The 15488-nt window shown below is 37.9% G+C and overlaps 1 protein-coding gene across 3 annotated transcripts in view; it reads left to right on the top strand.

Moving 5' to 3' along the window:
* The window catches only part of VMP1 (vacuole membrane protein 1), a 224134-nt gene extending 210038 nt beyond the window's left edge, over nt 1–14096 (top strand). For all 3 annotated transcript variants that reach the window (XM_030186296.1, XM_030186295.1, XM_030186297.1), the window contains exons 11-12: nt 11493–11595; nt 13274–14096. In XM_030186296.1, the coding sequence (XP_030042156.1) occupies nt 11493–11595; nt 13274–13417 (247 nt within the window). In that variant the 3' untranslated portion in view covers nt 13418–14096. The remainder of the gene's footprint in view (nt 1–11492; nt 11596–13273) is intronic.
* The last annotated feature ends 1392 nt before the right edge of the window (nt 14097–15488 follow it).

The raw sequence follows: 15488 nt of genomic DNA, 5'->3' as shown, positions 1-15488 counted from the left end.
TAAATGCTTTCCTGGGGTAGCATTTGAGCATTTTAAGGTGGGTTTTTCTTTTGGGTTTTTTTTTTGTTTTGTTTTGTTTTTTGGGAGGCAGAAAGGCATGCTGAAACACATGCAGCCCAACACTCCTACAAAAAACTACCCCCACCACATACATTCATATACAGCCTCCCATCAAGTTGTACACCCATAACTGCCCCCAATGACTTCCATACACCCACTATTCATCCTCACAGAAGCACATCTACAGTGTGGCCACAGCCATATGCACATACCATACCAAATCACAGTGATACACAATCACATACACCACCAGCCCAGTCCTCCGTATAGACATGCCTGAATGAACAAATGGAAGAAGGGGGAAAATATGCCATTTTGTCAACTTGTTTTTCTTTGTAACTTAAATTTTATACAACAAATAGCGATAGATGGATTCTGAATATTTCCTGTACATATGACCTTTCTAAGCTATATAACATAGTTACCAAAACACTTTTAATAATTCTATAAACAATTGAAATAGTCATCACGATTCTACTTTCTATCTTTGATTTATTTGTGAGACAGCACAGCAAGGGTTTGAGGCTTTTGAAAACTGCTCCTCCTGAGCTGTACTCACTATTCTTCTGAATTCTGAGCAATCTCCCTGATCTATGTAATAGAACCCCCCCTCTTGCCCCCCCCCCCCCAAAAAAAAGCTGAAGAGGACATGTTTTCTCTGTCAACCAGCAGGATGATTCAGTTACACAAATGGGTGATGTCATCCAGTTGTGCCAGGATAGAGTAGCTCTCCCAGAGCTCAAAAACAACTAGAAAAGGTTTGAGCATGTGCATACCTTCCTGTACAGTACATCCCTACAAAAGTGTGTCAGTTATCTTTTTTCTGCTTTTCTAACTGGGCTTTATTGAAAGCTCTCTTACCTAGTGGCTTAACTGCTAAAGTGTATCTCTTATTCTTTGATTTTTCTTCATCTTTATTTTCTATTCCCCCCCCCCCCCCCCCCCCCAAAAAAAAAAAATAGTCGTCATTTTTTCTTACCTCACAGAGCCTTTGAGTTCAACTTGGCTAACCTGTTCTTTGATGTGCACCAGGGGTGTAGGCAGTCCTCCAATTTTGAGGGGACCAGGGGTGGACTGGGAGGGGGGCAGTGCATTCCTCCTCTCTTCCTCCACCACCACCCACCACCCCCTTTGCTGGCAGGGATGCCGAAGCCCCACCAGCCAAAGAGATGGAGTGCACAAGCCGCTTCCCGTCTCCTTGTGCTGCTTCTGTAATGCAGAAGTCTGTGACTACCTCCAATTACCGACTGCAGGACTCCCCGAGCATGCTCAGTTCTTGCGTGAACTGAGCATGTGCAAAAAGTCATCAGCGGCAGGAGGCATGTCACAGACTTTTGCATTACAGGAGCATGATGTTGGTCCCATACATAGTGGCTTTTGTGGTGCAGTTATGGTGAGGAAAGATTGAAGCTTGGCATGGTCTTAAACATTTTTTGGCACAAGCCAAAAGGTTGGGTCACACCTCAATCACATTTCTCAGAAGAACGAATTGTGCTACAGGAAGCAGTCAACATGAAACTCACTCCACAGTATCACCATTGAGTCCTCAGTATAGCTGTGAGTATCAGCACAGACCCTCCACACCATACTCTAGTGCAAAAAGGATGGGTATATTTTTTCCACACCAGCATTTTGGCACAGAAGGGTCCAATGCAAATACGCCACAGTTTGGAACTGAACTATGCTCTCGGGTCCCAATGCTGAAAACTCTGGCACTATTCCAGATAGCACCATAAAAATACCACTAAACAGTGCAGAAGAAGAACACTCTAATTCTAATTGCTAATGAGATGCAAATATAGGCGTGCTCATAGCGTTGAGCATTAGGTAGTTCGGTGGGAGGATTGTGCTAGGTGCATGAGCAGAAGAGGTCAGTAGTAAGCTCAGCTCCTGTGCATATGCACCTGGTAAAACCTGACCATGAAGCATACATTGGCGTCAATTTTCTGCGGCCTAAATATGAGCGGGTTTTTTGAGGGGAGGGGTATAGCTTGGATGCTTATATTTAGTTTCAGGAAACAGACGACCATGTGTGCTTTCACTGAGTGTTTTTAATATATTTTTTAGCTTGAACACTTTAAATTTAGATTAGGAGACATACCCCAATTTTTTTAGTATGGACGCTTTAAATTTAGATGCAGGAAATTTAGATGCATGGGTCTGCCGTTTCTCACAACTAGCACTTAAGGGCTTGCATGGACTTCCATTCTGCTCTGAAAAGCAATCAAAACCTGCAGAATTTGCAGAAAGAAGCATGAGAATCATGGGAAATTCTCTCTTCCAACACCCTAACTCCTGCTCCAACCTGGCAGTGGTAAGGCAGTTTTGTTTCGGGTGTCTTTGCTGAGAAATGGGGAGGAATACAATATGACCTCATTAACATGAGCTTCACTACATTTCCATTCTATCTGCGCTAGTGCCTGGTACAGTCATTGTTTCCCACGCTAGAACATTCTGTGCAGGTAAATGTGGGCACTAGTACAGTGCTAATGGCCTCTAGCGCCCGCATTTACTTTTGACCGTCAGGTCCTCAGTGCAGATGCCATACAAACCAGTTACTTGGTCATGCGTAGGTTCTGGGGGTAGAAATAGTAGCACAGACCAGCTTAATAAAAGTAATGATGTCATAATAGAAGGACCTCTTCTTCCAAAAGAGCTCAGACATCCAGCTTCTAGATTGCTTTCAGCCACATTTAGGAATGGGTGTTTTACCAGTGAAGAAATCAAAAAGACTTTGTGTTCTAGAAGCAGATGAACCATCACCTTCTCAGTCTCCTCTTTCCCATACTGCACATCTGTTCAAAGTAGCATAATTTTGCTTTTCAAAGATTTTTTTTGTTCAGGTTTCTTTGTTCTTGATATACCGCTAAAGAACTAATGCCACCAAAGCGATTCACAATAACTAAGGGCCCCTTTTATTAAACTGCTTGGGAGCCTATGTGCGCCCAATATGCGCCAAAATGGACTTACCGCTTGACTACCGTGTGTCTCTTGCGGTAATTTCATTTTTGGCGTGTGTCCACTATGTGCGTCTGAAAAATAATTTTTATTTTCGGCCAGACATAGCGGACACGCGCCAAGTGGCATGTGATGCACATAGGTCCTTAGCGCCCAAATTCTTTACTGCTAGGCCTATGGCTGGTGGTAAGGTCAGAGACCCAAAATGGACACGTGGCAATTTTGATTTTGCCGTACATCTATTTTCAGGGGGGAAAAAGAGGCCTTTTTTACAGGTTTGCTGAAAAATGATTTTGTTCACACCCCAAACCTGTGCCTACACTACTGTAAGTCACTCTTTGTAAAAGGACCCCTCAATGTTTAAAATTATGAGAGATTATGAAAAGGAATTACATTAATCCTAGAAAGAGAAAGCAGTAAAGAGAAGAATAGCGGAATGCGGAAGAAGAATAGGACATCCAAAACCAGGCACAAGCTAGGATGCCTTGTAGAATTCGTCCTTTACTTCAGATTATACCAGCTCAAAGATCAAGTGGAAATCTGCATTGTTTATTAATCACTGAGTCAGAAGATGAGTTTCCGTCTTATTATTCCATGCAATCTGTGGAGTTTTATTTGTAATCAGTTGGAGGGTTCGGTAGATTCTCTTTATCTTCTAGAATCTGAGTCAGACAGAAGAGGAATTTATGTACTAGTCTAACATTTTGCCCTTTCTTCACCTCTACTTTTAAGAAATATTACATACTTTTTTTTCTGAAATTAGCAGGGGACATAACCATTCATTGTCTCACAAGAAACAGAATCAATTTACTAAGGCGAGCTAACAGATTTAGCACGTGCTAAATAAGATATCCATTATATTCCTCTGGGTGTCTTATCATTTAACGTGTGGTAAATCTGTTAGCTCGTCTTAGTAGAAGGAGCCCTAAGTGTTTTGATTTTTGTAAAATTTAGAAACACTGAAGAAGGTAGCAGCAATTCCCATACACAGTTTGCGTCTGGACCACCGGACAAAAATTGTTCATTTTTTATTCTAAACATTTTTGAACCAATAACCTATGAGTAAAACAATGATGACAACAGAAAAAAAAAAACAAGCAAGAGACATTTTTAAAAAAGGCTAATTTGCAGTTTCAGTGCAGTGCTAGTGCTGTAAAGCATGCAGTAGTGTTTGAATCATTTGGCATTAACCATATTTTGAGAATTTATTGGAACTATTTGTGGGAATTTAACATATACAACAAAACATAAACAGGACTCACGCTAAGGAAATGGGGTCTAATCAGTGGAGTTTCTCAGGGTCCATCCAAGGTGCAGTTCATAAGTGAAGTTTCAGAAGGATTCATTAGAAAGGTGTGTCCTTGTAGAGTCGATACTTCACGTAAAGCCAAAAAAGTGAAAAGTCATCTGGAAATGACTGAGTGGTCAAGCATATACTTGCACTTAATGCAAATAAAAGGGGAATACTCATGGAATTCTTTCCAATTCCTATGCATCTGTATGCATGCATGTTGGCAACTGTGTTGCTTATGTGTGTTTGTCTGACCTATGGAGGTGAGAGGGAGATGGTATTATAGAATTTGTGTTCGGTGCGTTGCATTTCGGCACCTAATTTTTGGCACGTTTTATAGAATTGCCTCCTTGGAGTGCAGAGGGTGACAGAAAATGTATTAAATTGGTCCAATATAAATAATTCTTTTATTTTTACTTAACATTTATTTCTGGTAATGTGCAATATACATTTTAAACTGGGAACTTCTGATTAATCATTTTTTAAAATTCAGATTTTTTTTTAATTTATTTAGATTTTGTTCACACCTTTTTTCAGTAGTTGCTCAAGAACGAGGATCTAAAGCCATACTCTCCAAAAGGAAAAAAAATATGTGGTGATGGTTGTAGGCTTTATGGAGATTTTGTGAAATGCAACAATTACAGATAATGAAGGAAGAATTAATTTTCAGCTTTCAGCACCACTTAACCAGACCAGATAAAATATAAGAGCATAAATATTCAAACGCATAGGGCTACTGCTTTGTTGGTGCACAGCAAATCGGACCTATCGCAGGAGCCTGGCGGAAGTCCCGGCCTCTGCCATGCGCCAACTCTAGCACTAGATAATGCATTTTTATTTTCTAGCACCGGGGACTTTTACCCAGCAGTAATCGGGCAGCATCATGCACTGCCTGTTTGCCGCAGGGGTAGCACAGGAGCCCTTACCGCCTCCTAAATGGGTGATGATAAGGGCTCCCCCAGGAAGTGGCCAGCGGCAAGTGGTTCACTTATTGCAGGGCCATTTGCCTGTGAAAAACAAAAAGCCTGCTGTGGTAAAAAAAAAAAGGGCCTTGGCGTGTGGCCAATCCACACGCTGACGCTATCGCAGGGCCCCTTTTACTGCAGCTTATTAAAAGGGGCCCTTAGGCTTCTTGTGGCAACTCAGGCCACATAAGAGCTTTGAAAAAATTTCTTGTGTTTGAACAGATAATTTTGGCCATGTACATGGCCAAAGTTATCCATCCAAAAAGAGGGTAAGACTTGGTGTGTTCGGAATGCTGTGCCACTTAGACATTTATCTTATATGATATTCAGCTGCTAAACAAATAAAATAGACAGCCAGGTAGTCCACAGAAGTAGCAGGTATAACCTGACAGAACTGATTTAGACATTGCAACTTGTATGTGGATATTCAGCACCATTATCTAAAGGGGTAGCGTCACTAATATAGCTCTAAAGTTAGACATTTCAGATGAAGCCTTTAATCTATAGACAATTCCTTTCACATCAATGTTATGTATAAGGGTTGTAGCTATTTGAAAGCATGAAAGCTGACATTCTGTTCTCTTTAAAGCTAATTGTGCTGTTTGCTGGTCAGTGGAAAACTACCTATAAAAATATTTTTTTTTTGCAAACTTTGTTTTTCTTATTATAAATATAAATTGTCCAAATTTATAGAACAAGAATGCCCAAAAATTAATAAACCAAGCAGAACAAAACCAAGACTTATGTAAATACAGATTTCTTCAGGGAAAAAAAAAGGCAAGTCTTGGTTAAAAAAAAAAAAATTCAGTTGCGAAAAAATGTTTTATGTTGTTTTTAGTTGATCAGTTTTGGATGAGAATTATTGTCTACCAAATGCAGTTATATTGAGGTTTATTTTGTTATAGTCTGTATGAACCCTATTGTACACTGCAATGATATTATAAAATTTTCAATTTAATTGCAGTATACCAAGGGGTTCATTTTCAAAGCACTTAGACACAGAGATAAGTACCATAAGTTACTGTGGTACTTTGTATGTCTAAGTGCTTTGAAAATGATCCCCCAAATGTCCAAATAAAATTTCTTATCAGTGAACAGAATTAAAATGACTGTATTATAGCAGAAAATGGGAATTTTGCATTTTGTTAATCAACAAAGGACATTTGATCGAGGTGAATAAGATAAATCATCTGTAATAAAATAAGATAGGGATTTCACTTCTAATGTTCACTACATTTTATCATATCAGTCAGTAACATTGGAGGATTTGAATCTAATCTAACAGTAACATGAGTGTTGACAGTTCGCTTTGCTGGGTATTCACTTCTTATGTTAGTATATAGTTCATTTATTCTAATGTCTCCAAAATCTTACAAAGGTAAAACTATAGAAGAGAAATATTAGAAGTGAGCACATTGTCTACCTCCAAATGCTCTTGTTACAAGGCTGAAAGTGTCTAGGGTGTGAGACTGACTTCATGGTACTGCAGTTGATCATAGTTGAGTCAGGCACTTTATGGTCTGAGGTCAGTTTTGACTCATCGTGAATGATATCTTCATGTTCTGGAACCTTAAGGAAATGGCAGGTTAAATATTGTGAGAATCTTTATCAGAGCAGGAAGTGACAACTCATCAATATGCCATCAGCACTGTTAAGATCACCCTTTCAAGCATAATTAACTATTTAAAGGTGCAGACTACATTACATGTAGGTGCCCATTTTCTAATTACAAATAGAACTGAGTAGATGAATTGAATATGTACATACGCTTTGCTAAAAGATTTTTTATTTGGTCGTGAATCCTGTGGTAATATAAAAATGCCTTGTGGTGATATTTACCTTCCATTTCTCATTTGCAAAGCATGGTGTGTGCTTTGTGACTAGAAGGGATCAGTAGGAATGAAATTTAGATCTACTCTTTTGGCAGATTACTTGTAGTTGTCACAGCTGTGGTATTTGTATATGTGAAATGTGTAAATATTCTATTTTGTGTGTGTGGTATATATATAATATATATATATATTTTTTTAATGTGTGTGTATATACGTTTATATATATGCATACAAAATATGTACTATAATATATATACATAGATAATTCACATATACATTCACAGCACAAATGCATTAATTGCTCTTGTTTAAAAAAAATGGCTTGTGACCAGGACTATTGCCTTTATGAGTAGAATAGGAAGCTAACAGTGGGATCTTATTCTAATTCTTCTATACCCATATAATCCTCAGCAGCCTACATGTATGAAGGGCCACATGTGTCTTCTGTACTAGAATTTAAAAAAATGTTTTCTAACACTGTTAACAATTTTATTTAAATATTATTTGAAACTCTCCTTGTTGATAATTTTTACTAATGAAACCAAATTCTGTATATTGTAGAGTGTAAGACAGCCTAGAGTACCATAATGAAAGTGTTTCAGGCACTGAAATCACAGTGTACCAATAATCCCCTTTTAAGTCTTCTGGGTTATCATGTGATGTGTTAAATTAAAACAGTTACTGCAGTTTTTTAAACAATGTATATTCTATTTTATGTCATATGTTCTATCTACTGTATGAATGTGAGTTGATATGTGAAAATGCAGTTTTGCATGGATAGCCAAGACTGAAATACTTCTCTTCAAATCCCAAAATGCAAAGTTAGTATCTAAGGATTTTAAAGCTGACATTTTCATATTGCTGGTAGTGCAAAGGGAGCACATGTGTTTGTAAAGACACTGAATTCCTGTTCCTTGAATATGTTTGAGGAAACAAAATTACTGTGTAATATCACTGTACAGTATTTGACTTTTCTGATAGTGACTGCAGTAGTTTCTATTCCATGAGTTTCTTGCGAAGACCTTCTCCAGGTATGATTGTATGTCATGAGATTGTGATATGAATGGGATTTGTTCATTGTGCAACTAGGACTTCTACGCCCTATTGTCAGATGCGCAGTCATTCTGCATCAGCCATAGGCTGTAGGCACATGAAACGTAAATGTCACGCTAGCTCACGTCTGCCAGCTACCCCTCAGAGTGCAGTATTTGAAAATGCAGCTGTACTTTGAACTCTCTTGTATGTGTTTAATGCTGTGAGCTGAGCTTCTACAGTCCAACACTGGCAGAGTTGTGATTTTTCTTTGTAGTTAATGTACTGTACAAATGTTATATAGAATATTATATTTACCAAATCACTAAACTTCAAGCATAAGTTTAAAAAAAGTTAATCAGTCTTGAGATGCTATGATTACCCAAGATAAAAATTACACACTTTACTGGTTTAACCATCTCAGCCAATATTATTATACAGAAAAATGTTTTCTGTGATATAACTAAAAGCAAGTATGAAAACGAAAGCACTTGATTTGCCTATGAATTCAAATATGTTGTAGTGAATGATTAACCAATTACTGTAAGCTTCTTAAAAAGAGAACAGAGAGCAAAGATTAAAACTATTTTAGCTTTTACCTTGCTGTAAACTGAGATTCAAATTGTAAAATGTATGTTTTAGGGCTTTCATTGGGACAATAATAACTGTTTGTTTTTTTGGGTACCATAGTTTAAACTGCTCTGTGATAGTTGTAGGTTCAAAATATAAAGCCCATGGAAGGAAGAGCCTGAATTTAATTTCAGTGTGCCTTTTACCTTGAACAAAGAATTTTAAATTCTGGCATAAAAAGAAATACAAGAATTTCAAGTTCTTAGACTTTCTCCATCCTGAACTTTTTTGTATGTTTTGTTCCACATTGTAAAATGTGGATGCCTAAGTTTCTCTTTTATATTTTCTCATAGTTCAGAGTTAAGCGATATATATTATTATCTGCTTAGGTTGGAAGTCTCACATTCTGTACTGAAATTATTCTTAATTTTTTAGTCTTAAGACTCTTCTTAGGAATTGCTATATATTAATATGTTGATGTCAATTAATATCTTATGTTTGGGCATGTGAAGATAATGAAGATGTAAGTAAATTATCACCCTTTTTTGTGATGCAAATGATAGCAAAATATAAATAATAGAATGTGAAATACTCAAATGTCAGAGAACTCTAAAGCCTTTAGTAGTAATTGTGGAGGCTTTGGAGAGTGGATATACGTTTGATATTACTTTTCAATAGTTTCTTTTGTGCTTGCTCATTACTTCTTCCTGGAATAGAGTAAGAACCATCACTTGTTAGTTTGTAAGATGGCGAGTCATCTGGGACGTCTCGGACCACAAGCTTTTCAGGCACCCACTGACTAATAGAAGTTTCTGAACAAATAGAGTTTATTTGTAAAATCTGGCATGTTTTTTGCTGCAGGTACTTTTTCTTTTAATCTTGATACAGTACCACAGTATCAGAAAATATAAATGTAATTGCATTTCACTGTATGAGGCACTGCTTTTAAGCACAGTTGCCTTTCCTTCATGGCTCCATGGAAATTGCAAGAGTCTTAAGGAATGTTTAAAGTCTTTTTTTTCAGGTTTGATGGTACTTAATTTACAGGAAATGTGTTGACTATAATAATAATAATAAAATTAAACAAAAAAGACTAAGACAAAATGCAGAGCATTTCATTCCAGCTCTTTCTTTTTTTTTTTTCCCTAAAGCTAGATCATAAGTTTAATGGGGGAAAAGTCACTGTGTAAATTTTGGACTAGAACCATAACATTTTTGGGAAAAAATTATTTTGATCTCTGGATTTTATGTAGATCTATCTATCCTGAAAATGTGGTTGCTGTAGGTTGTATGATTCAGGAAACAGACAGAGCAAATATATACGTAGTTTCTTTTCCAGAAAAAAAAGTGCTAGAAAATTTGGTGAAATATTTTAGTAAGGTTAGAGCTGTGGCCAGCATGGAAGCTTTAAGGAAAAGGAGAATGACTACTTGTATATCTACTTTATATTTTCTGTGATTCTTTCAAAAAATGGAGGGAAAGCAAATTCAGGAAATGGACAGAACCACAAATTTAAATTAACATTGTTAAGGTGGGTAGTGTAAATAAGATGGTGATGCCTTTGAAGCTTCACCTTTACAAAGAGATATTACAATTCCGCAGGTACAAATTGGAGAGAATTAATTGTAGGGTCAAAACTCTCTGTGTAAAACACCAGTGTTCATAAAAGGCTTGGATTTTGAAGAGCAGGGAGGTAGAGGATTGCTTTCCTATCACCCCCCAACAGCAAAATCACTGTAGAATGGGTTGGGGTGAAAGTTAAAAAAAAAAAAAACTGCCCAAAACTGTGATTATATTAAAGTAATCATCATATAAAAATATTAAAAACAAATATAATTTGGGCTGCCGAAGCAATTTATTTGCCCCCAACTTAACATTTAAATGGGCCACTCCCTTCCCTCCCAATTCAGTACAGTTAGTGCTGAAGGCTGTTCCATACATTTATCTGTGATCACTTAAGTAATCATTATAGAGCTAGGTGTTTTGGTCCCATGTGCAAATCATGTAGCTGTAAGCCATGAAGTAACTCCGAACAAGGTTCATAGTTCCTCCTTTGTTCCTTTTGTTAATCACTGACTTCTGACTGGTGGGAGGTGCATGTTGAATTTGCTAATGCATTCTTTTTGGGCAAGGATGACGCATAGATTGTCCTAATAAGGATTTGAAGAGTGTTTTTTTTTTAAAATATATAAAAAAGAAGGGGGCAAGTCCTAAGAAGGGTGGGCAGCTCCTTTTTAAACTGGAGATGACACAAGCAGAACTCATTTCCTTATTAATCGGCTCAAACCAGTTCTTACAGGAACTGCTGCTGATAAATGCGGGGCTTGAGAGAAGTCATTCATTTGCTTTTTTTTTTTTGTTGCTGTGTATCAGGCACAGCTCAGCCAAGCTCTCTCCAGCACTTTGAGGAACTTGCCTGGAGTTTGTTACAGACAGAGTTCATTTTATTCCAAACAGCTGCCAAACATTAGACTTTGCTGCTCCCTCTTTTTCCAGGGAGAGTTTGATCCTTTATCCTTTTTTTTTTCATTTATATTAATTCATATTCTGTATTCATTTTTATTTTTTTCCTATGTGATCATGTAGGAACATCACTAGTTCTTGCTGTATTGTGTGACTGCTCCTTCCTATCAGACCCTGGGATGATTGATCACTAACTTTCATTCTAGCTTTGTTTGCTTTCTCTTTTTCACCAGATGGTAAGTAAAATAAATAATCTCTTCTCTCTCTCTCTCTCTCTCCCTCTCTCTCTCTTTCCACTTCCTGGTTGTTGTCTTGGAACAGTGCTGTGCCCAGCATAGGTCCCTCTGTTCAAAAGCCTTTCCGAGAATACCTAGAAGCACAACGGAAGAAGCTTCACCACAGAAGTGACGGTGGACAAGTGCAGGTAAGAGTCCCTGCAGCACCACTTTTCATACCCCTTATCACTTACTCTTTCTTACTAGCACCTTAACCCCACTCCGCATGACTAATTGGTTTCACTTTGTCCTCATCCACAGCATCTTTTTGTATAAGCCAAAACCATTTCTCTATTGGCAGTTTTGGTCTGGATGTAAATTATGCTTTTTAACTTAAACCTAATAATAATGATGGTTTTGTCTAGTACACGAAGAACCTGTAAATTAAAGAGAAGTGTGGTAGCATTTTCTTTTTTAAATTCTAGCAATTTATACTTTTCTGTGTCATTTTCTGATTTGATTTAGTCATATAGTCAAGTTACTATACACGGTTGGAACTTCTCTGTATTTTTTTTCTTTAGTTAGCTGGAGACCAACAAACTAGTTCGTCCTTCTGACTGCACAGTTAGTTTGGGGTATAGAAAACATTTCCTATGCCTCTTTGTTCTCTTGGTATTTATTCTGCTAGAGGCATTTTAAAAAAGCGAGGAGGAAGGAATATGACTAAAGGATCAAACTGGATTAAGAAACTAGGCAGAAGTTGGACTCTGTACACGCAAAAAGTCTGAGGAACCCTGCGCTGCCATCCTTAAACCAGACTAGACACTGAGCACAGCTAAACAAGAAAATCTTAAAACCACACACAGCAAGAGGCCCAAATATACTGTGTATGATTAACTGCAAGAATGCCTGATGTTAACTTGCTCCTTTGATAAGTATTTGCATCAGGATTAGTTTGTCCCCGAACATGGTGACTCAACAAACAAAGCAGGGATGAGTAGTGGATGACTTATCCTTTGCTCACAAGTCACATTACCTGTTCGTCAGGGTGGGGGAGGGGAGAAGGAAACGACCAGCAGTGGGTCTCCCATCCCCCACACAATTCAGTTAAAAGTCCTGAGTTGCTGGGGAAAACCAGAGAGCGAATTAGGGAAGTGACAGCCTGTTTCTATGGAACTTAAGTAATGAGTAGAATCCCTCCTCGTATTTTCTTTCTTGACCCAGCACATTTTTTGGTTCTTTTGGGGTTTTAGCTCAGGGCTGGAATCTGGCACAATATCTCAGGGTTCCCCCTGTCCCCCCCCCCCCTATTTTGATCTTCTCCCAACCCCAAACTTACTTTACTTCAGTAATGACAGTGATTATGTGGGGCCATGGGTCCTAATTCCAACCAATGGATGTCACCATTGTGCAATGACTGGTATTCCTCTCCTTCTCCTGAGTCAACCTTGGGAGCAGAAGTTCTGAGCCTGGAACCAAGTCCTCCATAAGGCAGCTTGCAATGTTGTCACAGGACTGCCTCCCCTCCCCATTTTCAGTTGAATTGTCCATAGGTGTTTGCCTTCCTGTTCACTTTGACATCCTCTCGCTGTATTGTGCTTCTCACCCCCTTTACTGGATTAAGCACAAGTATTTAGATATCTGTAACTGTTTCATTTTCAGTTTAACTTTTGCCATCCCAAAACCCAAACAGGAAGGTACCAATTAAGCAACTTTCAAAGAATCTTTCTATAATTTTTTCTATACATTTATATATTTTACTGAATATATAGATAAAATAGGCAAAAAAAACTCTTCCTGTGCTCTCCTGGAAACTTGATGACTCATTTATGTTCATCCTGGACTAATGGCATTTTCCTTTGGTTCTTTCTGTTTTTGTTCCTGCAGGGTGAAAACTGGCTGTCCTGGGTATTTGAGAAATTGGTGATTGTCATGGTGTGTTATTTCATCCTGTCAATCATCAGCTCTATGGCACAAAGCTATGCCAAACGAATTCAACAGAAGAAGCTCTCGGTTGAAAAAACTAAATGATGAAAGGGGAGCAAAAAAAAAAAAAGCCTAGATTGACTGTATCAGAAACAAATAATTGGCATTACCTGAAATGGAAAAAGCAGAATAACAAAAATGTATCAAAAATTTTGGGGAGGGCAGACAGGGTGTGTTACTTTTATTTTTTTAATTTTGAGAATGATTCAGTTATTGTTGGTGACAGAAACAAGGAAGTGTTCAGGTACTGTACGATCTCTCTTAATTCATTTTGACTTCTATTTCCTTGGGTTCTGTGTAACATTTTGAGTTAATATGTTGAACAAAATTAAATTTCCAATTTAAACTCATTCTAAATTGAGACATTATACACAATGCCACAAACATTTTTCTCAACTTTTTTTTAAAGTGGCAAGGTCTGTAAAAGATGGACCTGTCATTGTTTACCATGTTCAAAGTCACAATGATGTATCTGAAAGATAATAGGTTGGTAACAGTCTTGCATGTGTACTGTATTTAATATTTGATGTCCCATGCGCAGGCCCCATTAAGGAAATGCTGCACACCCCTGTCTATTTTAGATCATCCATTTGAACTTCATAAACATTAAAGCTGACAAAACACTTTTCTGTCTAACACAACTCAACTGACAAATTTTATTTTTTATTCTGTAAATTTAGATTTGAATTCCAGAACAAAACTTATAAAGTCATCTTTGATCATTCCAGAATTTCTTGTGTCAATCTGTTAAGCTGTTTCTTCTGTCTATGCCATTGGGCTTAACACTGGGTTTTAAGTTTCCATATGGGTTTTCCTTGTGTTTCTGATCAGGAAGTCTACACAGCCTTATTGCCTGTGTCTTCTTCTTTCCTTCAGAAGACTCCTGTCTTAAGAATTTGTGTTCAGTAGAAGGAAGCTGGGATAAGAAACTGAATGCCCAAAAGTACACTTTCAAGGGAGCCAGGGCCAGTGCAAGGATATTGGGTGCCCTAGGTGAACCTTCAACCTTATGCCATCCTTATGCTAATTTTCAGGCCTCTAATCTGCCCTTCCCCCCCTGCCCTTTCTACAAGTCATTTACTCAGGTAAATGGGCTATTTGAAAATTGCCCACCCTTCATGTAGGTAAAAGTATGTATTGATGGTTCCTTGAGTTTGTATGCTGTGAGGATCTCTTGTTTTTGCTGCCTCCCAGAAGCGTCTGCCCTAAGTGACTGCCTGGTCTTTCCTAATGGTTAGGCTGACCCTGAAGGCTTACACCAAAATTGTGAATCAATTAAGTTATCACTTTTCTTTGATCTATGCTCAGGGTCTTAGATGCAAGGTACAGGACCCTAATTAGGCTTAGAGATGGGAAATTATTCTATCCAAAATACAGGAATGGAAATTGCTGACTGTAGAGGGTCATCTGAATTTATAAAAACCTATATATAAACTACTATTATCAGAAAAACATTACCTGCCTTGTGTACACATTATGAATACAAGTTATTCTATATAATTTAAAGTATAATCTACAGTAAATCAGGTGTTGGTATGTGCTGGTCTCCCATGCAATACACCTTCCTTCACTTTCTTCTGCATTTTGGCTTACCCTAGGAAAGGTGTAGTAATAGTAATTTATTTTTAAGACATTATGAAGCTCATTTTCAAAACACTTACTTACAAAGTTGCATAGGTTACTAAAGGGGCACATTTTCAAAGCACTTAGACTTACAAAGTCTTTGTAAGGCTAAGTGCTTTGAAACTACACCTCTCTGCATCCCTATTTACATAAAAGATATGGTGTAAATTCAGTGTGTTCTTGTTTGTATTAATAGAAGTTATTTGGGTCTTGAGCATGGATCTAGCTACAGACCATCTCAATAGAATATACGTGTGAGTTTCCACCTATGCTAGCTGCCTATCCACCATGCTGACGTCTCCATGGCTCTACCTTCCTGTCGGATAGCTTATCAGACTGATGTTGACTGTTGGATCTCATGGCAACAACAGTCGGTAGGCTGTCTGACATTTTGGTGTCTTTCATCTGACCTGCTTTGTCTGCTCACTCATCTCAAGGTGTGTTACCATCGTACATCAGCAAGTGCAATCCTTTAGATCCAAATGTATCTCCA

Source organism: Microcaecilia unicolor, chromosome 13 (genome assembly GCF_901765095.1).
Source record: "Microcaecilia unicolor chromosome 13, aMicUni1.1, whole genome shotgun sequence".
In the NCBI taxonomy this organism is placed as follows: domain Eukaryota; kingdom Metazoa; phylum Chordata; class Amphibia; order Gymnophiona; family Siphonopidae; genus Microcaecilia; species Microcaecilia unicolor.
The sequence above is the reverse complement of the archived record's forward strand: the minus strand, read 5'-3'. Positions and strand labels throughout refer to the sequence as shown.